This window comes from Rousettus aegyptiacus, unplaced genomic scaffold, assembly GCF_014176215.1.
Source record: "Rousettus aegyptiacus isolate mRouAeg1 unplaced genomic scaffold, mRouAeg1.p scaffold_m13_p_8, whole genome shotgun sequence".
NCBI classification, from domain to species: Eukaryota; Metazoa; Chordata; class Mammalia; order Chiroptera; family Pteropodidae; genus Rousettus; species Rousettus aegyptiacus.
In genome coordinates, this window is record NW_023416311.1 from 90,005,924 (window position 1) to 90,033,846 (window position 27,923).

General features: G+C 34.2%; 1 protein-coding gene across 1 annotated transcript in view; it reads left to right on the plus strand.

Moving 5' to 3' along the window:
* Positions 1–27,923, plus strand: part of FYB1 (FYN binding protein 1) — a 140,259-nt gene that overhangs the window by 104,239 nt on the left and 8,097 nt on the right. The window contains exons 5-17 of the mRNA XM_036225518.1: positions 6,400–6,446; positions 8,359–8,378; positions 8,822–8,853; positions 9,783–9,903; positions 11,386–11,545; positions 12,053–12,197; positions 15,885–15,907; positions 16,980–17,049; positions 17,866–18,003; positions 19,571–19,596; positions 21,163–21,229; positions 23,751–23,841; positions 24,509–24,671. Of these exons, the coding sequence (XP_036081411.1) occupies positions 6,400–6,446; positions 8,359–8,378; positions 8,822–8,853; positions 9,783–9,903; positions 11,386–11,545; positions 12,053–12,197; positions 15,885–15,907; positions 16,980–17,049; positions 17,866–18,003; positions 19,571–19,596; positions 21,163–21,229; positions 23,751–23,841; positions 24,509–24,671 (1,103 nt within the window). The remainder of the gene's footprint in view (positions 1–6,399; positions 6,447–8,358; positions 8,379–8,821; positions 8,854–9,782; positions 9,904–11,385; positions 11,546–12,052; positions 12,198–15,884; positions 15,908–16,979; positions 17,050–17,865; positions 18,004–19,570; positions 19,597–21,162; positions 21,230–23,750; positions 23,842–24,508; positions 24,672–27,923) is intronic.

Genomic DNA, 27,923 nt, shown 5'->3' on the forward strand with positions numbered 1-27,923 from the left:
CATTGAGAGTCACCTGAAATCTAAGTGAACAGAAATCCTACAACTTGGGAAACACAAAAGAGTCCACCTTGAGACTGGTAGGACAGGCAGAGACATGGAACAGGCTGGTTCCATATCTGCATGTAATAGTTGAGAATTAGGAGAAATACCTCAACTGTGTAAATTTCCCCAGAAGAGCGAGGGGTCTCAGTCCTACATTGGGTTCCCCAGCCCAGGGGTCCAGTACCAAGGAGAGAATTCTCACAACTTCTGGCTGAGAAAACCAGCAAAGATTATGCCTGAATGAGATGAAGGGCCTCTGGAGATGCAGACATTCCTCTTGAGGGGCTTGCACATGGACTTACTCACTGATTGACTCACTTGCTCTGAGCTCCAGTGCTGGGGCTCGGTAGGCACCAGGGACATATGGGGAGGAATTGAGTTTTCTGACTTCAGACTGATAGGACAGGCAGAGACATGGAACAGGGCTGGAGGGGCAGCTTTCTCCCAAACAGAAGTGGTGATGGAGGCCACTGTCCCTTTGCTGAGCCCTTCTTTGCCTGGCTTGCAGTCCCAGGTGGGTGCCATATCTGAGTCTCCATCAACATATCTAATACTGGTTGCCCTGTTCTGGTGAGTCCCTGAGACTCCGCCCTTCCCAATGTGCAGGCCTGCCCAAGCCACTTCCAGTGGCATTTTCATACAAACTGCCTGTCTTGGCTTATGCTGTGGCCTTTCTCAAAATCTCATGGAGGTTCACAAAACCTAAATAAGCAGCATCTGGTCTCAGCATGCCCCATATCTCTTACTGAGCAGCCCCAAGCCCAGCACAGTGGCAGCCAGCCTCAGTTTGGATCTTGACCTCTTGAGGCACTTCCAAGCCCAGAATGGGTGACAATGATCTGCGTGTTGCTTGATGGCTCATGCTAGGTGGCCCCCAGGCAGGGCACAGGCTGCAGCCAGACATGGCTTGCAACAAGGCCCCTCCCAGGAGGCCCCAGACTGTGTGCCCAGTAGCCAACTTTGGTTGAGCCAGAGCACCACCTGTGGTCACATCTGAGGATGGCACACCCAAAGGGCAGACAGGGCAGGCACCAGAGCTCTGCTAAAGTGAATCCTGCTCTGTAGGGTCAGCCCCTGCACACCAGCTCTTCAACTGGTCATGGCCAGTTCTCGCAACAAATTGCCTTTATAGTCAATCCCTCCCGTTGATGTGCAAACAGTACCTGAGGCTCAACTACAATAGGAGGGCACACACAGCCCATACTAGGGAGATACCAGGAGCACCCGGCTCAGGTGACCAGGGAAGACTGTGCCACTGGACCCCACAGCACACCTACTACATAAGGCCACTCTACTAAGACCAGGAGACATAGCAGCCGTACCTAATACATAGAAACAAACACAGGGAGGCAGCCAAAAGGGGAAAACAAAGAAACATGTCCCAAATGAAAGAAATGAACAAAGCTCCAGAAAAAGAACTAAAACAGGAGAGACAAGCAATCTACCTACTGCAGTGTTCAAAACACTTGTTATAAGGATGCTCAATGAACTTAGGGGAAGAGTAGATAAAATAAATGAGAACTTTAACAAAGAGATGGAAAACATAAAAAGGGAGATAGAAAACATAAAAAAGAACCAGTCAAGAGTAAAGAACACTATAACCAAAATGAAGAATACCTTAGACAGAATCAACAGTAGATAAGATAAAGCAGAAGATCACCATTTCATGTTTATTGAATACTTTAATGTAGACTAAGATTTATATACTACAACATTGGGTCCATGAATAAAGTGTTCGTGCAAACAGTATCTACAAGTAATAAATGTTTTGCATAAAAATATAGACACATATATAAATGTGATGTGCAGATAGCCTTCATTTTGCTAGCATTTGTTATTCATCCAAGTGTATTAAGAAGTAAACTGCAAGTCTGGTAGTCTTTGACTTAATATTCTTTTTAAAAAATAGTAATAGACAAATCACTTTAGTAATAAAAGTTAATTTAGCTTCTTAACATTACTAGGATATCATTAATTCATCTAAAAAAGTTCTATACATGACAGGAATTACTCATTGCTTTCTAAAAATGACTATCATAATAATAAACTAACAAAGTGACAATTAATTTCCTCAAGGGGCTTGTGGTCTCATAGCAGGAAGAGAAACATGCATCAATTACTCCATAATGGTAGCAATGTAGAATAATCACTATAATGGAGCAATGTACAACATATAGAAGATACAACTGTGCGTGCTTGGAGGAGTCTAGGATAACTTCACAGAGGGAGTGTTTAAGGAGAAACTTAAAGATTAAGCAGGGCCACAGGTAGGGGACAATAAGGGAAACAGCAGAGGTTAGTATAGAGGAACAAGAAATCAGAGAATATTAAGAGAGTATGTTCATTATCAATATGTGAAAAAAAGAATGGAAGAAGAAGAAAAAATAATTGAAGAAGAGCCATAAAACTGTAAAGAGCAAGGCTGATAGTAAAAGCCTTGTATACCAAGAAAAGGGCTATAGATTTTATTCTATAGAATGTCAGTATATTTAGATGTTTAAGCTATTTATACTCTGTGCTTTTAATTAATATTTCATTCACTAAAATTTATACAAAGGCTTAATTTCTTTTAAGTACTTAAATTTGCTATCTTGTTTATATATCTGATAAGAATTATTTAAGTAACAAAATTATTTTTAGGGGGATCTTTGATTAACGATTAGACAACTCATACTAAATTCTTTCGAATCAGGTTATATTTATAAATTTAGTTAATTCCTTTACATGTTTTCCATTGCATATATAGATTTATATATCGAATTTTATTTTTATAGCCGACTGAACAAATTTAATAACTCTGCTAAGCAAAACCCTCCAAGAACGTAAATGACTCTTGTAAATCTGTCAAACATCATCCAGCTACCTTAAATATTCTAATTTTGCAATTGGATTTTTCTTATACTTTTCAGAAGTATATTTATTTTGAAAATTTCTAAGCATATTATAGACAGGGAAAATAATATAATGAGCCAACATGTCCACTTCACCAACTTCAACAATTATAAACCCTTTACCAATCTTATTTTATCTGTGCCCCCTCCCACATATCCCTCTTCTTATATTAATTTGAAACTTATACCAAATGTTATATAATTTCATCCATAAATATTTCAGTAGGTCCCTAAAAAATGGATTCTCTGTATGTATATAAAACGTCAAGCCATTGTTCAAATTTCCAGTTGTCTCTTAAATCATGTGTGTGTGTGTTTTAAGTTTGTTTGAATAAGAATTCAAAGTCTAATGTCTTTGTTGGCTTATATGTTTTGTAATTCTCTTTTAAGCTACAAGTTCACCATCTATCTTTTTTTTTAATTTACTGCAATTTATTTGTTAAACAAATCAGCTGTTTGTGGGCACTGTAGTTACCCACGGTCTAGATTTTGCTGACTGGCTTCCTACAATATAGCTTATGTGTACTTCTTTTCTCTGTATTTCTTGTAAATTGGTAGTTGGATATGGGGGCAGCTTGATCAAAATGTGTGTATGCATGTATGTATGACGCCATCCTGGGTGACGGTGTATTATTTTATTAGGAGTACTTAATGTTTGAGTGACTTCCATGATGTCAGCAACCACTGACAATATCTAGAGTCCTTCCTTTTCAACTAAAATAAAAAAGTATAACTCACAAATTTTAAAATGATGAGACACATCTAACTGAATATTCTCTGATATAACAAATCTCAAATATTACAAATACTTAAACATTGAACATATGTATCTTGTCCTAATGATTATAAAACTTATTCTACAAATTTTTGTATCTGTGTTTGAATTACTCAATCATTTTTGTATTTAATTCTGAATCTTCCAAGATCTAAAAAGGTTCTCTAAGAGAAACAAATGCCTTGTCACGATTAATTTAACTGGGCCTTTACACTTACCTACACAGAAAGCTATGCATATAGAAGTTAAATTTAAATCTTTCAATTTAAAAAACGTGAGTTTATTAGATTAACAGTTTATGGCCACATGTTTACCATCTCAGGTAGAGGCTGAGATACACGTCCATGGCAATTCTCCCTGAACCACAAGTGTAGCCACTGAGCCCTTTTTATGGTCTCAGTGAGAATGAGGTACTTCCAGCCCACATTATTCAAATAGGGTTAGTTTTTCAACCAGTATCCTTTGGGTTCAACTAATAGTCTTTCCTAATTCTTTAAGTGGCTTGAGTATTAAATATAAGACTGGTATAATCTTATCTGTGTGTTAAAAAGATCACTTTGGTAGCAGTGTGGAGAAGGGACTGTGAGGTGGCAAAAATACAGAGCATTCTTGTTACTGGAAGACTGGCCAGGTGGCTAATTCCAGAGTCCACACGAAGATGATGTGATCCTGTTTTCATGTCTAGCAGGAGAGTGGAGAGAAATGGCAGGGGAAAGTGAATTATAGGAGATTTTAAGTATGTAGAACTGACAGACCTTGATTAATTTGATTTAGGACTGAAAAAGAGTGAGAAGTAAAGAATGACTTGAGGCTTGGGTGAATATGCGAATCGTGGTGCCATTCCAAGATAAGAAACCTAGTAGGAAAAACAGCTTTAAGCTGGGAGAGAAGAGAGAAATCTCAGCTTCTGAGATGTTAATTTAGAACCGGTTGTGAGACATTTAAGTAATGATAGATAAATAGATAGATGATAGATAATAGATAGATAGATAGATAGATAGATAGATAGATAGATAGATGGATGGATGATAGGTTATAGATAGATCTATATCTATGTATGAAACTCAGAAAAGAGATTGCAATATGAAAGTCACCAACATTAAGATAGTATGTGAAGCTGTGGGGGTATTTGAGACCATTCAGGAACAGATGTAGAGTGAAAAAAGAAAAAGAAATGAAGAAAACCAAGACCAGAACACAAATGAACATGATCGTTTAAAGAGGAAGTCAGAGGAAAGTAAACCCACAACGGAAATTGTGGGATAGTGGCCAGAGAGACAAGAGGTGAAACAAGAGAGATTTGTGATAGAAACAAAAGAGACTCAAAGAAGGCAAAATGGTCCATACTGTTGAGGGCCCCAAAGCAATTGAGTCAGATGCAGGCTGAGAGGTATCCAGATGATCTGGTAATTAAGTCTTTTCAGAATAGTTTCAGTAAAGGATTGGCAATAGAAGCCAGATTGTTGTCAATGAAGAAATGAGTGGGAGGAGAGGAAGTAAAGTCAGTGAGTATAAGCACATTTTCCTGCTTTGGCTGGGAAAAGGAAGATTATCTTGTGGTAATGGCAAGGGTTTAGAAAGGCAGAGAAGTGGGGGTTTTTGTTTGTTTTTAACGAATGAGAATAACTTGGGCCAAAGGAGAAAACAGAGTGAGATTTTAGGGATGGAGAGTGAAAGAAGAGGAATAATAATAATATAAATAATAAGATGATGCACAGAAGAAATAAAATAAAAGGAGTAAAATCACTGAAAATTTAGGTAGGGTTCAGAACATAGGTAGGAAGAACTTTGGCAGGGAGAAGGTAAGGATGGGTGTAACTGTAGATAAGTTTGTGTATTAAAAGAATATATATATTTTTAAAAAGTTCACACCTAATTGCAATTTTATCAATGCAATAAGAAACAAGATCATCTGTTTATAGCCGAGAGAAGAGGAACAGGAGATTTGAGGAAAGTAGTGAAGGTTTTGAATAGCCATTGAGATGGCTGATACAAGAGACTGTTGACTAGGAAAAAAAGTGTAATGAGGTTATAGAATAGTATAGAGGGTACAGTTGAGATTGAATGCCAATTGTTTATAATATCCAGAATCAGTAAAATGGCAAATTTTCTCCAGCTCTGCTAATCAACCTGAAAATAGAAATAGAAAATACAGAAAGTTTCCATAAATCATTAGAGATTTGCAGGGCCCGGGTATTGATAACTGTTCAGAGCAGTTGGGTAATGCTGTTTGGAATGAAGTGGCTTTGAGCCCAAGCCACAAGGGATGGGAATCAAGCCAGGTGGAGAACATTTGGAAGAAAGGAAGAAGTCAAGGATTGGAACTAATTCCCTTTGGTGTCTATATCATAAAACCAATCAAATGCCTTCAGAATCCCAGAATTAAATTATTGATATACTGGTGTTTTAACAAAAAACATATTACTGCCCTGAAACAATGGATTAATTATATATTTTCACTATGAATGGACAGTGCTTATACTCAAGATCCATGATTCTTCATTTTTTGCAGCAGTAGCAGCATAAATATAAGGCTAAAGCCTATTCTAATGATGTCTGAAGTTTTAAATCAGAGAAAATATTAAAAAGAAAAGAATAATATTTTTAAATATCCTTTTATTATTTTTCTTTTTCATTATAAGAGGGGTTCTAATTTTTCCATTTGTACTTTTTATTCTTTCTTGTTTCCAGAAGCCCTAAAAATGAAGAAAATCAAGATGGTGTCTTGCACTCTAATGGTAAGGGGCAAAATATGCTTTATTTATTTTTCGTTACCTCAGATAAGGAAGTTTAAGTTAATCATTTTCATAAAGTCATTAATGGGTCATTATCATCATTGGTCTATGTAAGACCTTTCTCTCATTTTACTTATTTATTCCTTTTTATCTCCATAACCCACTCCCTTTTTCTCTCTCCCTCTTATCAAAGACAAATATTCTAACATATTTAATGTGTTTATGCCTGTTTGTACATATTATTTTCATACTGTTGCATAATTGTGTATATTTCAATTTACATAAAAAGCATGTTATTGCTCATTCTGATCTTTTTTTATATATATTCAACATAATGGATTTTGGTGGGGCCTATCGCGTTGTTGTGTGTGCCTTATCTCATTTATTGCTGTTAACTACTGCACAACTACCCTATGGTACGTACTCCATGGTACACATGCTAAGTACTCTATAATATGCATCTTATGCATTCACATTTACCTCCAACTCACTAGGTACCACAAATCATTCAATGCACCTTCTTGTCCATACCCCCATGTGGACCTTGAGAGACCAGTGGAATGGCTGCTCATAAGTTATGGAATGTTCATTTGCACTGGGTAGGACTACAGTGCTCTCTATAAGAGCCACATCTATGTATAACTCCATCGGCAGGGCATGAAGATTCCAAGATGCCTACCTTTCACCAGTACGTGGTAGTTTTCAGCTTTCCAATTGCTTCCAGTCATATAAATATATAATGAGACATATATATAATGACAACTCATTTCATTTTCGTATCTCTGCTTACTATTGAGTCTGAGTACCACAATTGCTTATTAGCATTTGTTTCTTCTTCTGTAAGTTGCCAGTTGATATTCTTTGACTATTTTTTTCTAGGTGTTGTTATCCTTTTCTGGTTGACTTGCAAGAGTTTCTTTGTATTCCGGATATTAATTCCGTGTCAGTTGCAGATATTATAAGTATCTTCTCTCATTCTGTTTATTGTCTATTTACTTAGCCCATGCTGTCGTGTTCAGTCCTCCACTGAACATAAATAAATATTAATACAATCAAAATCATTAAATTTTACCTTGTAATTTATGCTTTCTAAGTTTTATTGAAGAAGTCCTATCCCCAGGAAATAAAAATATTATCATCTATTATTTTCTATGAACTTTAGCCCTTACATTTAGGACCGTGATCTCTTTACAGTCCACCTTTGAGGAGTTAAAAATCCAGATTCGTAGCCTCATGTATGGAGCCAGTTTTCCCATTACCATATTTTGAAATCCATCATTTTCTCATTAATTTATAATGCTACCTTTATATTATATCAACTCTATGTGTATGTTTGTACGAATATTATGTGTGTGTATATATGTAAACTTATGTATCTGCTTCTGAGCTCTCTATTCCATTGGTCTATCTGTTCCTATATCAACACCACATTTCTTGTCTTATTATTGTTTTAGATTATGTCTAAATATTTGGTGATTAGTTTATATTACCAAATACTTGAGCAGTAAAATATCTTGTTTAAAAATCTTATTAACTTGACTTGTTAGATATGTGAAAAAAAATATTTGGGAATAAATAAGTCAAAAAATGCATACTAGTTGTGATTTTTTGATAATACCTTTGTTCCAGACAAGCCCACAAAAGCAAATGTGCATGCCTTTCATAAAGAGAAGAAAGGGTGTCTTCATTATCTTAATGAAAGCCAATGAAATGATTTTATAATTAAATTACAGCTATCGAAAAGCCATAGTAAGGACCTAACCACGTATCTATTTTGTACTTCTATATCTCTAATAAAGCATAAGTGCTGTTATATTATGAACTGTTTTGAATACTATATTACATCTAATAATCCTATATTAAAGTGCTTCTCAATTAGAGTACATAAAATTTTATTATTTTTTAACCCCTTTAGGTACTGGAAATCTAAATGAGGTCAGTTTTTTTTTTTCTTCTCATACTATGTTGCTGTAACTAGGATATTTAATAATTATTATGATTAATTTTCTATTGATATAAACCAAGAAGTGAAAATTCTTATGAATAAGGATAATATTTTTCCATTTATAATCTTTTTTCATCAAAAATGCTTGAGACATTAAACACCAATCATTACACTGACTCGGTAATTTTGTAGCATTGAACATTAACTTAAGTCTGGCTACATATCTGAATTATACAGCAGGATATAAAATGAAATCTTTTTATGCTTACTTTTCAGTCTGTGTCTAAAAATGGAAAAAGTATTTTAAACAAGCCAAATTTATCTACACTTAAATTTATGCTCATTTTATTAAGTATTTGATCAATGTAATTAATAACTGTATGTTTCCTTTTTGAATAATTAAAATTAATTGCCATTAATATTTTCTTGACAGGAAGAAAGTGAAGGAGAAACATATGAAGACATGTATGAGTTATATTTTTTTACCATGATATTTTTCTTCTAAGATGAATATAGTGATTCGTATGAGGGAGAGTGAATAGACTTTCAACACTAGTGGGGGGAAAGCTTTATTGTTCAAATGACTGACATATTATGATAACCTTTATTTTAATACAAAGGACTAAAGATCCTTTACCTACCTAAGGATTTTACAGAGGACTCTGTTAAAAAGCTGTTGCCTCTAGATAGATCGTACATGGGAAATCAGGGCCAAGAATCTGTATTTCTTGCTCTTCTGGCAAATGAATTCATCTATGTTAGAATTTCCTCACCTAAGCAGTGCTCCACCTCTCAAGGGGGCTATGAGAAATGTATCAGATGCTGATGTTTCAGCCTGCTTAAGCAGAAAAATGTTAAAAATAGCTACAAAATGGGTTGAGCAGCCCAGAACTAAGAAATTTCTTAGAAAATGAGTGAAAGTAGAAATAAATATGTCATGTTATTTTTATCTTTTGTTGATTCATTATCCTCATTTCGATTTAATCCAAATATCTCTGACCAGTTCTTATTTGACCAATTCTGACTACAGTTTCTGAATGGATACACATGTGTGTGCTCTCGTACCTTTGTAAGGTAGAGAGAGAGAGAGAGAGAGATTAATTTTATTCGTGACGATATGCAGCAAGAACAGGACTTTTATAAAGTGTCCTTCACTTGTTGGCACACGTTGTAAGGGAAAGCAGAGCTTTTGGAAGGAATCTTCATTTGCATGCCTCCTACTGGTTTTATGAACAATCTCACATCCCCAGGAGTTTTGAAAAGCTTTGGTTTTTTACCTTCACCTAGATTTCAGATACTGTCTTCAGCTGTGAGTAGAAACCTCTGTGAATAGCAAACCTTATCACATCAATGTCTGCAGATGATAAAACAACCTAACAATTTTTTATCCACAGAGAAGCATCCAAAGAACGAGAGAAGAAAAGGGAAAAAGAGGAAAAGAAGAGATTAGAGCTGGAGAAAAAGGAACAGAAAGAGAGAGAAAAGAAAGAACAAGAGATAAAGAAGAAATTTAAAGTAAGCACTTGCTTGCTGATGGGTAAAAAAGAATAAGTTCTCTTTCTTTAAAATTTTCACGCAAAAGGGGCACCATCCTTGAAAACTTACATGGTTGAATAATTACTTAATTGTTTTCTAAGGAGTAACTATCCTCATAACAGTATTTTTGTGTGTGTCCAATATGCTTCCTTACCCCTGCAGTGAAAATGTAATATGATAAAATTCAAAATATGGTGGCTTATAATTAGTGGGCATCCAGGAAATTTTATGCTGATTGAGTCAGTGAATGAATACGCAGTTACCCAAACCCCTCTCCGCTCCTCTCATTATGCATTTCATATTAATCTACTTATGCTGAGTTTAGGATCACACACATCCCTGGGGCACATATTATAATGGTGCAAGGGACACAAGTGTCTCCAGATGAACCAGACCTGTATCAGAATAAAGTTTCTATAAGCTACTCTAACTTCTGATGTCTAGATCTGACTTACATTTTTCCCTTTATTTTAAGCCTATGTTGACTTCTGATACTTGCTGTCTTTCATCCCTCATCATTTATCTGGATTTCTGACCTCTGTCTTCTCTAATCTCTGGTTTCTAATTGTGTGACTTCTATTACTACCACCAATAACACTGCGCTTGTAGACTATCCTCTCTTGGCTATACCATCTTCAATGACATGGCCCATCTGGTGTGGGTCTGGTATGTCAGCTATATTTTAAATTGATTATCTGAGTTATAGAACTATTTTTCATTTTAAAAAGGATTTATATCAAGTTTCCTTTATTTAACTCCTCTGAAACATTTAATATATGGTTTGAATTATAAAAATTTGATTTATATATAACTAAGTATATTTATTATCTTTAGATAAAAGTTCAATAACATGGCACAGGGAAAATGTAAAACTTAGTTGGACAGCTGTGGATTCAAATTCCAGCTGTCTATGTGAGTTATGTGATTGTGGGCATGTTACTAAACTGCTTTTCTTACGAGGGCAACCACCACCACCACCACCTTCCCTTCCCTATGTTGTTTTAGGGCTTCAGAGAAACATCAGAATAACTACACAATGTAAAGAGGGAAAACGCCTTCATCTACCAAGCAGATCACCAACATACCCCATAAAAACACATAGCACCCAGCATGGATTGCTGTATATAAGTGGTATTTGGTTATTAGTTAAATCCTTTGCAAGCCTTTCACAGAGTTCCTAGTTCCTAGGGTCCACAGATCACTGCCACTCTCTTCTGGACCCCAAGCACATGCTTGCTTATTCTTTGCTAGTCCTGCCTGACCCCTGTGGGTTTTCCGTAACTGTTCCTATAAAAACGTTCACCAGGAATAATTTCATACTCAATGTCTGGTTCAAATCCGTAAATGTTGGAAATAGTCAGGTTGGCAAGTTGCAGACATACTGTCTTTCAAATCTGCATTCCTTAAAGATTTTCTGAATAGTAAGGAAGCTTATTGTGACTATTTTTTTCTTCTTTGCAGCTAACTGGCCCTATTCAAGTCATTCACCTAGCCAAAGCTTGCTGTGATGTCAAAGGAGGAAAGAATGAACTGAGCTTCAAGCAAGGAGAGCAAATTGAAATAATCCGCATCACAGACAATCCTGAGGGGAAATGGTTGGGCAGAACAGCAAGGGGGTCATGTGAGTGCAAATTTTCCTATGACTTCAAGTTGTCGTTTTTTAAGCCCAAATGAAATGAGCAAATTCTTCCAGAACCACTCATAAGCATTAAGTTAAGAGTATTGTACAGGGTGGACAAAGATAAGAGGATTCAAAATGACAAGTATACCTCCATCTTCACCTCATCTGTGTTATCTTTTAGTGGGGAACAATGCAAATATTTATATTACTTCAGGGAGGAACAAAGGGCATTAGGTTCTTCATTGATGTTAAAAGGAAAAAATAAGTCATGTTAATTACTTCGGAATCTTAAAAATAGATTCTAGGCTTACCCCCAACCGTAAAGGCATAAAAGTTGGACGAAGTACAGTATAACATGTGTCTACACGGGAAGTCTATAAATCAGGACGGCAAGCAAAGAAATGAAGAGCAATTTTAAAGAGCAAATGTGCAATTGGTATTTTATTCATGACTTTAAAATATTTAAACCTCAGTTATCTGAACATAAATCGTTCCCCCTTTTGGTAGATGGCTATATTAAAACCACTGCTGTAGAGATTGACTATGATTCCTTGAAACGGAAAAAAAACTCTCTCGGCCCTCTGTCATCGAGACCTATTGAAGACGACCAAGAAGTGTATGATGATGTTGCAGAGCAGGATGAGTCTAGCAGGTATGTGCAAAAACAACTTGTAAAACATATCAGACTGTCTCCTTGCCACAGATTATGCATTTTAGGATCCTGAACTTTTACCTTCCACATTTCCCTACTGTTCTTTATCACTATAGTAAATTGCCATGTATAGTAACTTTAATATGGGTGCAAGGTCATTTGAAACTCTAAAATCTTTTATTTTACCCTTTGGTGTTATGTATCAAATACTACTTGAAATATAATGGGCCATTTGCCAGATCTTACCAAATGTGTTGTCATTCCAAAATGATGTTTTGTAATACTCACTCTGATTTGATCTTAGAGATATGCCTGAAATAAATATGACTAGAATATGAACCACAAAATACGAAATTTAGTTCTGGAAAGTGTAAAAGCTTTTTGCTCTGAAGTCTTTGAGTCTAAATATATTTGTTCTTATTTGAATATGAAACAGAAAAAAAAGAATGCTTTCTACTACAATTCCACTTTGCTCTTTAAAAGTACAAAAGTAAAAACTCAATTCCCTGTGATCCCTGGGTATCAACTAAGGGGCACTCTTTTCATTGTCCATTCATTCCACTAGATTAGAGTGACGTTTTCCCCCCATGAATTGTTGGAATACTTTTCTGGGACAGAGGAAGAGAACAAGAAATACTTCCTGGAGGAGCCAAGAAGGGAAAGTGGCCATCCATTCTCATGTAGCTTTTCTTCTCTTTTCTCCCTTCTCAGTCTTCTTTCTTTCTCCATGTCTCCTCTTCTGTCTTCTATGCCTAGCTCTGATCTTTTATGTCCTTTCTTCTTCTTGTTTTTCCATTCCCCTTTTCCTTTCATTCATTTTTCCTCCTATGTCTCCCCTCCCTGATGAAGCCATAATCCCTTTAAGTTGAAGGAAAATGAAGAGGAAAATCTCCAGCCTGGTTAAGAATCCTCATGTTTTTATATCCACATTGTGGCATTGGCAATCCTTCGTTGATATACTAAAACACACAATCTGTGCTCAATCTTCTTTTGGGTAAAAATGTGTTCGCATTCTTCATAATTCAAATGTCAAAGAAAAAAATGTCTTAATTATCAACCATTTAAATAACATAAAACTATCGAAATAATCACCCACTTATAAAACATAAAGAATTAACATTTCCCTCTTGTGGGCTTTTACCTCTTGTCATAAATTTGTTGTGTTGCTTTCTGGAGTTTTTTTTTTTTTCCTAAAATAAATTATAACCTGCAATGCCTTCCTACCATGTTATGATCATAAATTATACAACATATAGCAAAATATTAAATGTTTACAGTGGAGTTTACTGATTGTAAATTGGCTTTAGTGATCAGAAACACATTGACCTAGTTTGAGAGTCAGTAAATGTCAATTTTGAGGTCAGTTGAAGCTCTAAATGACCATAATCTGAGATTTCCAGAATTTTCTGAACATGATCATGTTATCCCATGTATGTTATCACTGTATATACTTTATGTTTAGCCTTTGTTCTTTTTTTTTAAATACATTTATCTTATTCTGGGATTAAAGGACCCCAGTTATATTAATAAATATGTATTTGCACTGATGTACATACTCAAGAAAAAATAATCCACAAAGGAATGATGTTCTTAAAATAAAGCATTATTTAGCCATAATAGGTGACTATTTCCCCAAACTAACATTATTATCTTTTTCATTTTATCAAGTCCATACATACCACAATTTCAAAAGATATTTGAGTTAGTAAATATGTAGCAGGAAAAGAATCTTTTATTTAATAAAATGGGACTGGAGATGATGTATGGTTTTAATGCTCACTATCTCAAAGTATAGCGCCACAATATCTACTAGCATCTATTCCTCTCATGAATATTTAACAAAAAAAAAAATGAAAGAAGAGACATAATTTCTACACAAGTTTTGTTTTTGAAACTACAGCTGCTGCTGGCAGAGATCTCATAACAGAACATGCTTTGTCCTTAGTAGAACAAGGAAAGATGCTGACTGTAGCAGGCAGCTTGCCCTGGCAAGAGTAAGAGATGGCACCATCCTCTCCTCTCTTCTCCAGATGGCTCCTGGTCCTTTGCACACTTTACCTTCTCTTTCCTGATCCCTGTAGGATGAGGAGAGTTGGCTGTGCACTTAAAACTCTGTGAGCAGACAGGAGTCTGAAAGCACAGGTCCCAACGACTGCCTTTCTCACTTCTTAACTAAAGTAATTTCTGTAATAAATGTGAAAAGTGAAGAAAAGGAAGTCCCAAATGCAAATTCCACTTCTCCATCACATAACAAACTGTTCTATGCTTCCCAGCCTTTCCCTTCCATTTATTCTTTCATTTCTCTCTTCCGTTCTCTTCTTTTCTCATACTCTTCTCTCCTTACCTCTACTTCATCTATTAAATGTTGTGTATTCTAAACAGATCATTTTGGGAAGTTGAAGAATTGCTCTAAGAATGAAATAATATGTGGCAGGCATCTTTACTCCAGATTATTATTAACTTGTTCTTTGGGAATTGGGTATGAAAATCTCCATAATGGTTCTATTTGCCAGGAGTGTCAGCCAACCAGAATTGTAACTTTTCACATAATTCTAACTTTCTGCTTCATGCTCAAAAGGAAATGTCAGAGAAAACAAATGTGAAACTAGTAAGTAAAGAACATACTTAAACTTGATCAAAAATCAATTCCTTATTTATATATTAAGACATCGATAGTATGTTTTTCTATAAAGTTCCATTAGCAATAGCATTTTTTATTTCTAAATTAACCACAGATCTCTTTCAGGCCAATTTCTTTGATCTGACTTTAAGACTGAGGAATCAGATACAAGTATAGAATTATTCTGTATGGTCGTAATATCATACCGATATCTGTTGCCAACAGATTATCCAAAAGGCAAAAATGGCGGTACAGGGAGTTCAACTAGGTGTGGACAAGATAATGTTTTATAGAAAGGCATGATGCTGAGGTTCTTAGCTTAGCTCTTCAGTTAATTAAAAAGACTTAGTCAAGTAATTTAGTTTCTCAGAGTCTCAGTTTCTTTTCTGCAAAATGAGAGAATTGAACAAGATGACTTCTGAGGTCTTCCAATTCCCATAATCTATACTTCCTTTGCTCTTGCCAAATTCACATTTCAGATGATTACAAAATAAATAGGGTAAATGTAAAATGTTATAGAAATAAATAAGAAATCCAGGAACTCTGGATTGAGGGAATCAGCGGCCACACTATATAAAAGCTTCATAATTAAGATTTCCATTTTTTTTTTTGAAGTTCTCTCTTAAAAAAAAAACATTAGTGATATTGGACTTAGAGTAAAATACTGTGGTTATAAGATGTTGAAAGAGAATCAAATATAATGCAATAATAGTTCTATATGACTCCAGGAATAATACTGATTTTTTTTCATGAGTATATTTATGGAATAATGTATAATCTGAAAACTGCCTCATGGGAAAATTTACCAGTATCATGATTTTGAATACTTATATAGTACTGAAACTCATTTGATATTAGGTTTGTTTTGTTTTGTTTTTTGCCTTATTACAACTCGCAAATTATGATAAAGAATGACTTTTCTTCCTCTTCACATGTAACATCCTGAGAACTTTTAACTGGAATATTATTTCTCTTTGGTATAACCACTCAATACATATACTTTTCTTCCTAATAGGTAAATAATTCATATATTAATTGTATTTGCCTCTGTTTTTTTTTTTTTCTAGCCACAGTCAAAGTGGAAGTGGAGGTAAGTCACACACTTTTATCAGCAGTTTCTCCAAGTCTTCAACATTTCTTGTGTGTATTAATGACAACATGCTTTTGTTTTCAAGTCATAAGGAAGATCTTAATCTGGTAGAGAGAACACTGGACTGGAACCAATAACCTGGGTTCCAGTCCTAGTCACCAAGTGACCCTGAACAAGTCGCTTCTTTCTTTCAAGTTTGTTATGGGTCTTAGGGTGACTCCACTTCGAAGACTGCCCAAGGCAGTCTTGACTTATGCTAATTGTCCTCAGACAATTATTAAGAGCATTCCCTTCGCTTTCAGAAGTATCCTTGTTTGGATGATAATTTACATGGTTACTTTAGCTATGACTCCTAAAGACCTCTTATTTTCTCATCAGCAAAGCAAGGAAATTTTACTAACACTTTGCAGTGCTAAAATTCTCACCCTAAAAGTCAGATTTCATGTTCATTGCATAGAGAAGGTTCTCAATAAACATTTGCTAAATAAATATTTGTCAAATAGCAAGGTTCCTGAGAAGTTATAGGGTAACGACTCAAACAAGAAAGAGGTTTACTTTAAAAATATCACTTTGATGAAATAAAATTTAAAAAATGAAAAATTTGTTTCAACAACTATCAGTGTTTACAAAGTCACATTTTATTCTATTTGCTTTTCTTTACTTACATCTTGATCAATATATTTTTCTAAATGTTTTATCACCATTAAGTATGTCTTATCACCTCATCTTTCATTTTCCACAGTAAATATGTGAGTCTATTCTCTATTCAATTTTTCTTTTTCTAATATTTATTCTACACATTCCTTTTATCTCCAGTGAACAGGATCTTTTATTATCCCTCATATCCTTATTACATTTCACCTGTAAGAATTCCCTATGAAATAATCAACAACACAATTTACCTACTATCTAGGTGAGAGTGGGAAAATAAAGTTATTTTTTATTTAAATGATTAATATAAAAGAAGGATATTTTCTGCATTAAATAACACATATTCATTACTGAGTTTTCAGTGACTATTATATGACCAAATTATAAAATTAACAGATTTCTCTCTTTAATCCAAATGAAGGGATGTTCCCACCTCCACCAGATGATGATATTTATGACGGGATTGAAGAGGAACATGCTGATGATGATGGGTAAGGATAATCAGTGAATTGCCTTATTGCAAATTATTGTTTATACTAAAATTTAGTTTTGATTTCTAATAAAAAGTAGAAAATAGTCTTTCCTATTACATCACCAAAAATGATTTAAACATTTGATTAAAAGCAGTAGTGAATCAGGAAATGTAATTACATCACACTTCAAATCAAAGAGTATGTTGTTTGGAAGAACCTCAACAACTATGTCACAAGAAGGAAAATGAAAAGGGATACAGAATTACAGGTGTTGTAGTTTCTTCTTTTTCTAAACTTCTCCCAACCATTTATTTATCAATCGATGATTCACTTTTACAACAATCTCTGGAGAGTTTATCAGTTGCATGGCTATCCTTTGTGTAATAATCATAGTTATAGAAAATCCAAATAAATTGAGACCACATGCTATCTGTGGCAAAACCAGTACTGACTAGTTAACCCTTTAATTGTTTAAACTTTTAAAACAGCATATTTAAAATGTTTAAAATCTGTTAATTACTTAATTTTAATCATAAAATAAAGCTAAATTGATGTTTAAAAGTTAATCCCAACTTAGTTTGCTACTTTTAAAACCAAGAGAAATCTCACTAAATAGAAAAAAATAAATAACTTACCTACTACTTTCTTAGAAACAGCAACATTCAAAGACCATTCTAATAGTAACATTCTAATAGTATCATCTTCTTGAATATAATGAGTAACTTACTGCCTAAATAATCAGCACAGTATAATTAGAAGAAATCTGAATGTCCACCCAATGTCTTCACATTCCACTGACTATTCCATTCTGATCAATGCTTGCATGCTCCTAAGCTCCACGTTACAGGTTGAAGAGAAGAGTAACTCATGGTCCTGGGGGATTTTGAAGATGTTAAAGGGAAAAGATGACAAAAAGAAAAGTATACGAGAGAAACGTAAAGTCTCTGAGTCAGACAATAATGAAGGTTCATTGTAAGAGTCGACCAATCAAATTCAGTGCACAATAACTACACTAATATCAAATTAATCAAATGCTACTAATATTTTACAACCAATAACCAAATTCTACAGGCTTAAACCATTTTAATATTATTTTCCATTAGTCATCTTTTACTCATTTACTATCTCACCCTTAAACTCATGCATTTACAGAGGAGCACAAAGTATTTAAAAACCATTATATGATTCAAAGAAGTATTTTGCTTTTCCTATAAACATGCACAAACATACATGCATACATACATGTATACACACAGCCCCTCACACACTCATACACACACTCCACTTAATAGGACTTTTTTTAACTACAGCATCACATATAAAAACTTACAATTTCAATGCCATATTTTATTATATAGTATTTTATATTGACTACTCCTCAAACTATACATACTCTATTAAAAATTAATGCTAGAAATCAAGGGCACAATTTGGAATCTCTTCTCTCTAAATGCAGTATTTAAAGTCTTTGAACTCTCTTCCACAATAGTGGCATATTCTATTTGAATTACATATTTATCCTCTACTAAAATAATTCTAAATATCTTCAGTTAGTCTAAATAAAAATTAATATATGAATTTTCTCTTTCCATCCCATCATAACCCTTTGGTATATATTCTGCACATATAAATTTGAAGGATTATAATCATGTTAGCTGGTACATGATTAAACCCTTCTGTGAGACACTAAAATGATACTTAATAAAAAAACACTTAAAATTATAACTAACAAATAACAAATCTTCTCTTGATGCATTATTCATTAATATAGTCCTTACTTAGAAATAAAAGCAGAGATTATTTTTTCTGCTCCAATTACACACAACCTAATCCTGATTTTGAATCATTTGAACTAATGACCTCTCACAGTTTTGTATAACTGTGCACCATTCTTCTAGTGATGTGTGTGCGTGCTTAAAGTTCAGAAAGTAATAAAAACAAAGGTTTTTTTCTGTTGCAACTAAATGCCACCCGATCCTGATTTCAGATCACTTCTATTAATAAACTCTCCTTGACTTTTTCAGTAAATATTCCTTTCTTATTCACCATTCTCCTGTTTTGGGATATGTGTATTGGGGAAACATGGTCATATAAATATTCCTATGACCTTTGTTAATTTCTACTCCGCATATCTACTCTTTGAGTCAAATAAATAGTTTTGTACCTGAGCTATGCCACAATGACTCCAAATATTGAGTCCATTTAATTTACTTTGGTGTGACAATATGTCCAAATTTCACAGAACAAATCTGAAAACATTGCTCCAATGGCCATGGGCAAAACAAACTACTGAATGACTTGACTCTTGACTTTTTTGGCCAACATCAGAGTTCCAAAAGATATTGCTTAATTCCAAATTGACGGATAGAAACTAGAACTTAGTGGAGAAATGGAGGATGAGAAAGGAATCATAGTCAACAGATTAATTAGCCTTTATGAGCCTCTAGGCTGTTACTTGTTAATGTGTCACCTAAATGAAGGACTGAATTTCTGTGTTTATATTGCTCTGATTGTAACTGTGCTTTCATTTTCTTTTCAGTTTCCCTTCTCCTCCTAAACAATTGGGTAAGTAATAAAAACAAACTGTATATCATATATCTCATTTCTTGCAGATAGTGTAATGAGAAAGCATTGGATATAATCACTATATCTTGATTAAAGTCCTGACTCTGAAAGTAAATGTAAAACGGTTTCTTCTTTGTACAATTTTAATCTGCTTATGTTTTTATCCATGCTAAGACAGACCTTTAAATTTTCTCTTAATTAATTAAACAAAATAAAATACCTCACAAGAATATTTTAGGCTCTAAAAACTTTATTTTAATTTATAAATAAAATTTAAAAGCACATAAAATGCAAAGAAAAAGTATTCTTTCAGGCTATTTATCTGACTTTGTTTTCAGTGTCAATTTTAAAAATATGTCAGGCACTAAATTCAAATTTATCAATAAATAATGATGAGCTTGTCTCTTGGTCTATAATTTTCAAAACATATTCAAGAAACTTAGCTCCACAAAGAGTAGGTATAAAATGTAACAAATGTGATCAATAAAGTAAAAAATGTGTTTTCTGTTTTAATTTTCTTTTGTTCTCATGTGTTCTAAGTGCACACGCATGCAATAGTAATTTTTTCTTATTTAGAAATCAATAATTTGTCATTTTTTCTACTTATTTACTATGAATTCTTCGTATAGCTGAGCAAGTTTTATCCTGTGAAATTAATTAACCTGACTGGGGTGTGGAGGGGGAGAGGAAGAGAACTTTATATGTATATACAGAGAAAGGGGAATTTTTAAAGGAAATCAAAGCCTTGCCACTACCAGAAAACATGTAAATTTCTACGATAGTAGTCCTTAAAACACTTGCGTTCTTTTCAACTCATCGCTTCAGTTTAATTTGCCTGGGAGCATTATGAACACGATGTCTAGGAAGAGGAAAAGTAGCTGTAGATTGGGAAACTATTGACCCAGTTAAGGTCATGGCAACTTTTCCACCAATACTGATTCTCAATATCTACTGGTATTAGAAGTGTCTTATTAATAGAAATATTCTTTTCACTTTAAAGTGCTGCCATACCTGATACTACTATAAGGTAAAAATTAATGAGGAACAGACCAGTGAGTACAAGAGACTAATAGATTGAAATGATAGATAGATAGATAGATAGATAGATAGATAGATAGATAGATAATATAAAGACATATACATAGACATATAAATAAAATCACATATATTATCATAGCACCTTAAATCACATAAGAATCTTGATTTCAATCTCTATTGCCTACTGCCAATGACCAACAATGTTGATTTGTTTGTCAGCAACCTACTAATCCTGCTATTCATTGCAGTTATGAATAATAATCTTAGTCACTGTTTTGTTTTGTTTTGCTTCCTTATAATGATAGTTACAATCACGGTCACTGTTTTCTTGAGATAAATTTAACTCAAGTACCCAGGGAGATAAGAACCTCTCCCCTTTAAGGAACAGACAATGCTTCCAGGAGAAACGTATAAAGACCACAAGGAAACTTATTTTTTTTTATCCTTGAAACAATCTTTGTTTTAAAACCATCATATCAAAATGGGAACTAATAGTGTTTCAATATTTGCTGTTTTGTTTTCTGTTAGACATGGGAGAGGAGGTTTATGATGATGTGGATGCTTCTGATATCCCTGCTCCCTCAGCAGAGATGAGGTAATTAAAATGTTCTCGTTACAATGAAGTAATGAAAGTCAGGCTGCTCAAGAAAATTCAACTAGAATAAAACTCCAAAAGGGTATGTATCTACTATGTGAGATTATGTTCACCCTGTCTTCTCCCTGATTTCAGCTCTAACTTTTCTGCCAGGTTTGTGAGTGGACAGTCCTCATCCACCTCTTCCTTGTCTCTCCACACTCATTTATCCTCCCTCTCTCCCAGGAGTTCTGCTCCTTGTTCCCTGAATATCCTCTGCCCTGTTCCTCACTGATGCCAGCATTCATTCATTCGTTCATTTATTCACTATTCCCTAGGAAAGTATTTGACCGCCTGATCACAACTGATTTCACTGATTCATCTCCTCCCTCTTACTCTTTTCGAAAAACCATTTTGTCTTGAATACACTTCTTAGTTTATATCTCAGCCTTTACCACCTTGTTCACACTTTTCCTGTCCTCCACAAGAAGACTTTTTCCTTTTATGAAAAAGATGAAGATTTGTTTCTTAACAGGACTTCTAGAATGTCTCTTCTTCACATAAGCATCAGTTTCTCAAAGGTTCCATTCAAATTAAAAAAAAAAAAGTCAATGGTAAATAGTGACATTCTTTAGCTCAGCTAAGATTTCAATTTAAATTTAGCCTAAAATTGTAAGAAAATCTAAATCAGTTAATACAAAAAGAGTAACTTGACAACTTTCGAAATAGGAACCAATATGGTAGGATGCTTTTTTATATTCCAATAAGTATGTGAGACTCATAACACATACTGTATAAAAAACCAGGAATACCTCTAATTTTTTCAAGAAAAAAAGGAAGACAAATTAAAAGATCTTGGACTTGATTAAAGAATGAAAGTAACAAACGGAATATAATAAGTGATGTCTTCTGAGCTGTACTGGTAACAATGCACAAGTGAACTCAAAGTATTTATTTTTACCAAGATTGTTAAGCTCATTTTACTGAATGAGAGATAGGATCGAGATGAAAGAAACTGAAGAAAAAATGTGCTGTCATTTATATATGAAAATCAAGTTCTATAGGAAAAACAAATAAGAAAGATGAAAGGAGAATCAGTCTCTTTTTTCAGTTCTCCATGAAAGGAAAATCTAATCTTCAGTAATATGTTAGGTTTTAATATTCCTTATCTTTGGGAAGTTACTTCATCCCTGACAGTTTTTAATGCCTTTTTATGTTTTAAATTACTATAGAAATGCCACTATTTTCCATAAAATTGCTCTCTAGAAACCTATAGTCACACACTGGCCCTTTTCTTCAAAGAAAATAAACCCCAGCTAATTAAACTTTATGTGATACATACTGTTTTTCAGAGTCTAAAACAATTTCGTGTTCTCTAACATAGTATTCAATTTTTAAATAAATTTCCATAAATTATTTTCAAAGATAGCTTGTAAGGAAATTTTTAGCTTTCTTGTACATTCTGATAATTCCAGAGTGCTAATCAGGGACAGCAATCCGCTACTGCCCCGAGTACTCTAAGACAAGAATCACTGAGGGAGGAATCAGAAACTTAAGCAGGTTACTGTGCTTCCTCATTTCACAGTGAATTAACTAAATTCTGAGATTCAAAAATTAGGAATCAAATATTTTAAATAAATCAGTTCCAAACAAAACTTTGTCTTCTGTCCTATAAATAAAAAATTAATATCGGTGTTAAAAATGTTTCATTATTCACAAATATTCTGATTTTTTTTAATTCCTTTCTGCAGAGATTCGTAGCCCTTCACTAACATCCCTATTAAACCCTATCAAATGGTTCTCAACTTTGACTCTCAGTATCACGGGAGGGGGAGTTTTTAAAATACATATGTCAGTACCTGGATCCCATTCAGTCTAATTAATTAGAATTTAAAATTAATTTAAATTAATCGAATGTAATTAGAATTTCTAGGAATTGGGCAATGGCGATGGTAGTTTTTATGTGGCCTTATGTGTGGCCTAGCTGCAGAGTCACTATCTTCAGCTTATTCACCTATTATACCAATTGGCTTTAATCCAGTTGGTATCTTTACAATACCACCCTGGCTCCACTTTAAGTAGATATTAAAAAAATAATAACAGAAACTTTTTAAGCCATCAAAATCCATTGTTTTTAAAATGTTCTTTTTAATAAAAATAATTATTAATTATTTTTTAAAGTTTTTTATTGGCCAAGCCACTTAATTTTCTAGGAAAGGATGAAAAATATAGAGGGTTCAAGAATAGTTTGAATCATATGAAACCACTGATATGTAACCGTATTCAAACTATACCTCAGTGATTTCATATAGTTCAATGTAATAGATAATCTCTTACTTCCATTTTAACTCATAATCTATATTCTCTTGAAGAATTTCTTCTGCATTATAAAATGTCATCGTTTATTACAATGACTGTACTGGATCTCTAAGAAAAGGAATTAATTAAAAATAAAATTTAATGTTATGAATAGCTTCTATTATACACTATTTTAAAAATATTTGAAACTAAGTGTAGTTTTATGTGTGTTCTACCATTTTAGTCAAGGAACCAAGGCCAAGACAGAAGAAAAAGATCCTAAGAAGCTAAAAAAGCAAGAAAAAGAAGAAAAAGACTTCAGGAAAAAATTTAAAGTATGTCATATTTAAATATCATACAAAGTTGAAAGTCCTAATGAAAAAAATCCTATGATTTTTAAGTTCCAAAATACACATTTTAAAAGTGTAATTATCAATGTCACAGTTATCCATCATAACTCCTCTATTTTCTACAAAATTTATTTTAGATTTAAATTTATTCCTATGATAAATTAAGCAAACACATATATGTACAATATGTATACTGAAATAATTATCTAAATTTCGCTGTCCTTTGAACCTTGATAAAAAGGTAAAGGTAATCTAAAAATAGAATGTATAAAATAGCTGTGGTGTATCTATACAATGAAATATTATTCAGCCATGACAAAAGAAGAAAATTTTGCCATTTGTGACAACATGGATCAACCTTATAGACATTATGCTAAGTGAAAAAAGTCAGACAGGGGAAGATGACTACTATAAGATAATACCTAAATGTGGAATCTAAAAAAGCCAAACTCATAAAAACATAGAGGGTAATGGGAGTTTAACAGAGGCTGGAGGAGGGATGGAAGAAATGGAGAGATGTTGGTCAAAGGTTACAAATTTTCAGTTGTAAGATGAACAAGTTTTAAGGATTTAGTATACATCACTTTCTTAATCTGTGAATAAATGAATTACTTCCAAAACACTCATTGATAATGTATTTTTTTCTTGGCAGTATGATGGTGAAATTAGAGTCCTATATACAACCACAGTTGTGCCCTCCTTAACTTCTAAAAAGTGGGGGAACAAAGATCTGCAGGTAAAGCCTGGTGAATCTCTTGAAGTTATACAAAACATAGATGATGCAAAAGTTCTCTGCAGGAATGAAGAAGGAAAATGTAAGTCACTGCTTACTCTACGTAGATATGGCCCTCCAGAATTTAACAATCAAATAAGTATCAGGGATCATTTATTAACTCTTCTTGTTCTTTGCTTTGTGAATTCTGAAAAACATTATGAAACTAGAGATCTTGCTGTGTTGAAATCAATGCATTTTATTTACATCTCTTTTCATTTCTTACCTGCTATATTTGGCACTGAGGAGTCAAGGTAGTGCCAAATTAGTGCTTCTCAAAATGTGGCCCCACAGACTCCCGGCATCATAAGATCCATATGTGTATCTTAAAATCGCAGTTGCCTGGATCCACCCTTGACTTACAGAGTCCTGAGCTCTGGGGGTCAAATGGAATCTGTGATCAAAACTTTAAACCTAGTTTATTCTTATGTACACCAAATGAGAAGCCCTGTGCTAAAGTGGTGAGTGACACTTGCTCTGTCCTGGTTTTGAAATTATATAGCATATGTCACACCTAGAATTTCCAGGTTTCCTACCTTGCAAATTCACTCATTTTCATTTTCTGTGTGGACATGCTTAATATGGCATACTATTCCAAATGAATATGAGCCCCTGTCCTCTTTGACTCTATCAACTATTAAAGGAGACAGAAATGTTTTTGTTAAATTTTAAAGGAAGCTTATTTCATTTAAAGTCCAGGGAAGAGTAATTCAAAATTGTGTTGTCCTATGTTTAAAATTGGACAGCCAGCAAGACTGCACCATATCAGCTAGGTTAGTCTGAGTAGAAAACGTAAACTCTGAGTCAAATTTTAATGACAGGAAGGTGACTCAGGAACAGGAACTGAAATGGAGCTTTAAGAACAAAACACAGTGACTCAAGAATGGGGAAAATAGACCTAAAGTTATCATGGAGGAGGTATGTTTGGCATTTTAAAGGAGAAAATGGAATGTGGTTACAAAGGATAAAAGACAGGAAAAGTGTAGTATTAAGACTCGAAGTTCACGGGAGATAATGCGTAGACAGAGTTCCAGGAGACAAAGAAAACCCCCTTTTAGACAAGCATTTGAGAGGATGTACCCTAAGGAATAACCTTCAACGCAGAAAAACTATATACCTTAAAAGTTCATCAAAAAAATTAAAAATGTTCAGAATTTTAAAATTATTAAACAAGTTAGGACAATATGCCAAATTGAATATTTTTCATGATGATTATGATAATAACACGAGGAAATAATCATGACACAAGAGTAAGAGAAAGAAGGATCTGCTTCGTGTGGAATAGGATTTACAGGCATGTTAAAAATTATGTACTGCCTCAAACTCCACCCTCTGGAACCCGAGGCCAGTGTCCCTGGTATCAGTGTGGACACCGAGCTAGTGATATATTCCGAAGGAGTAGAAGGACAGTTCTCTTAGACAAGGTCGTTGTCTCTGCAGAATGAACAGTGGCCTTGCTTCTAGACAGTCTTCACTGTGTATTTTAAAACAACAAAAATAACACAAAGCTCTTTTGACCTGTAACTTAAAGATTGTAAATGTCAGGCAATGATATTTTCTGTATAAGCTTTTTTTGGGGGGTGGGGGTGGGGGGGATCATAGCTTGTTTTATTTTGTGCTATAGAATTAACATATTAAAACTATGTAAATAAAAAACCAAACTAAAGTAATAGTAATTGATAAAGGTGACAGGCCTAAGTAAAACGTTTTCTTTCTTTTACTTTCCAAATTACTTCACATTTTTCACAACAGAGAATTATCCTGGTATTTGTCAAGTAGACATGTCTCCAGTGCACAAGCTTCAGACATATCTTGCCATGCAGTTCTGAGACACCTGTCCCTAGCAATAAATCCCATCTAGAGCAATGCTCCTCAGCTCCAAAGAGCGTACACATCACATGGAGACGTTTTATTGATTGATTGATTGATTGATTGATCGATCTATTAATTTTCTTTTCAAAAAAAAATTTTTATTATGGTGACATTGGTTAACAAAAGTCAGTAAGTTTCAGATGTACAATTCAACAGTAAGGCATATGTATATTGCATTGTGTATTCACCATCCGTAGTTAGATTTCTTTCTGTCACCACACCACATATTTGACCCCTTTTACTTCATCTACCTCTCTCCTCCCCCCCACTCCTACCCCCTGGTAACCACTAGTCTATTGTCCATGTCCATGAATCTCTATTTGTCCTGTTCATTTGTTGCTTTTAGGTTTATATCCCACATATAAGTAATATCATGTGGTTTTCAACTTTTTCTGTCTGGCCCATTTCACTTAGCATGATTATCTCAAGATCTATACATGGAGACTTTTAAATATGCAGATTCTAATTCAGTAGGTCTGAGGTGAGGTGTAACATTCTGCATTGTATCAAGCTCTCAGGTAATTGATGCCACTGGTCTATGGGACAGACTCTGAGTAACAAAAATGTAGATGTCCTCAGCCACAAACATGTATGGATAGAGATATAAATGAACAGGAATAGATATAGCGCCAGAAACAAAAATTCAGAGGAGACTCCTTTCTTCTTAAGAATCAGCGGATCTTAATCTCATCAACTCTTTCCCATCTGCAGCTGACACCCCAGAATTACAAACTACTTACTTGTCTTTTCCTTAATAAATTACACTATTTCATCCTATGTTATTTCATTCTACTTGGAATACACACAATTGTCTATTAAAACAACCCAGTTGTCATCTAAACTTGGAAGCACACCCACTCCCTACTCCCCAGCCGCCTATCACAATTAATATCTCCCCTGCTCCTCCATGCTACTACTTCCGTTGCTGTAATCATCCTTATTGTTTTACCAACCCATTATTCTTATTAGACTCTGAACTTGAGAGTAGCTTCAATGAAATGTTCTCAACATTATTGTGCCAACACATCCCACAGTGCTGGTGCCTTGTTTGGGGCTTGCTGAATTGAGTTTGACAATTTAGAAATTGCATTTGAATAACCAGATGAAAGTCTGACATATAGACACAGAAAAATGTCTATTGAATAGTTTAACTAGTTAGAAAATGGAAGTTCTCTGTCTTGGCCTTAGTAATTTGGTTCACTTATGTGTATCATTTGGGAGACTAAATCTTTCAGTTCCTTATTTCTACAAAGCATTTGCAAACCAACACCATGGTGACTGAAATATTTTCTTTACTCTCCATTCTTCTTTAATCCATCAAAGAAAAGAAAACATAGCTTACTTAAACCTAAGGTTGGTAATGGTGGAAACTAGGAGCTAAAGCATTAACAATAATCCCTTCCCATCGTGGCATGGAATACAA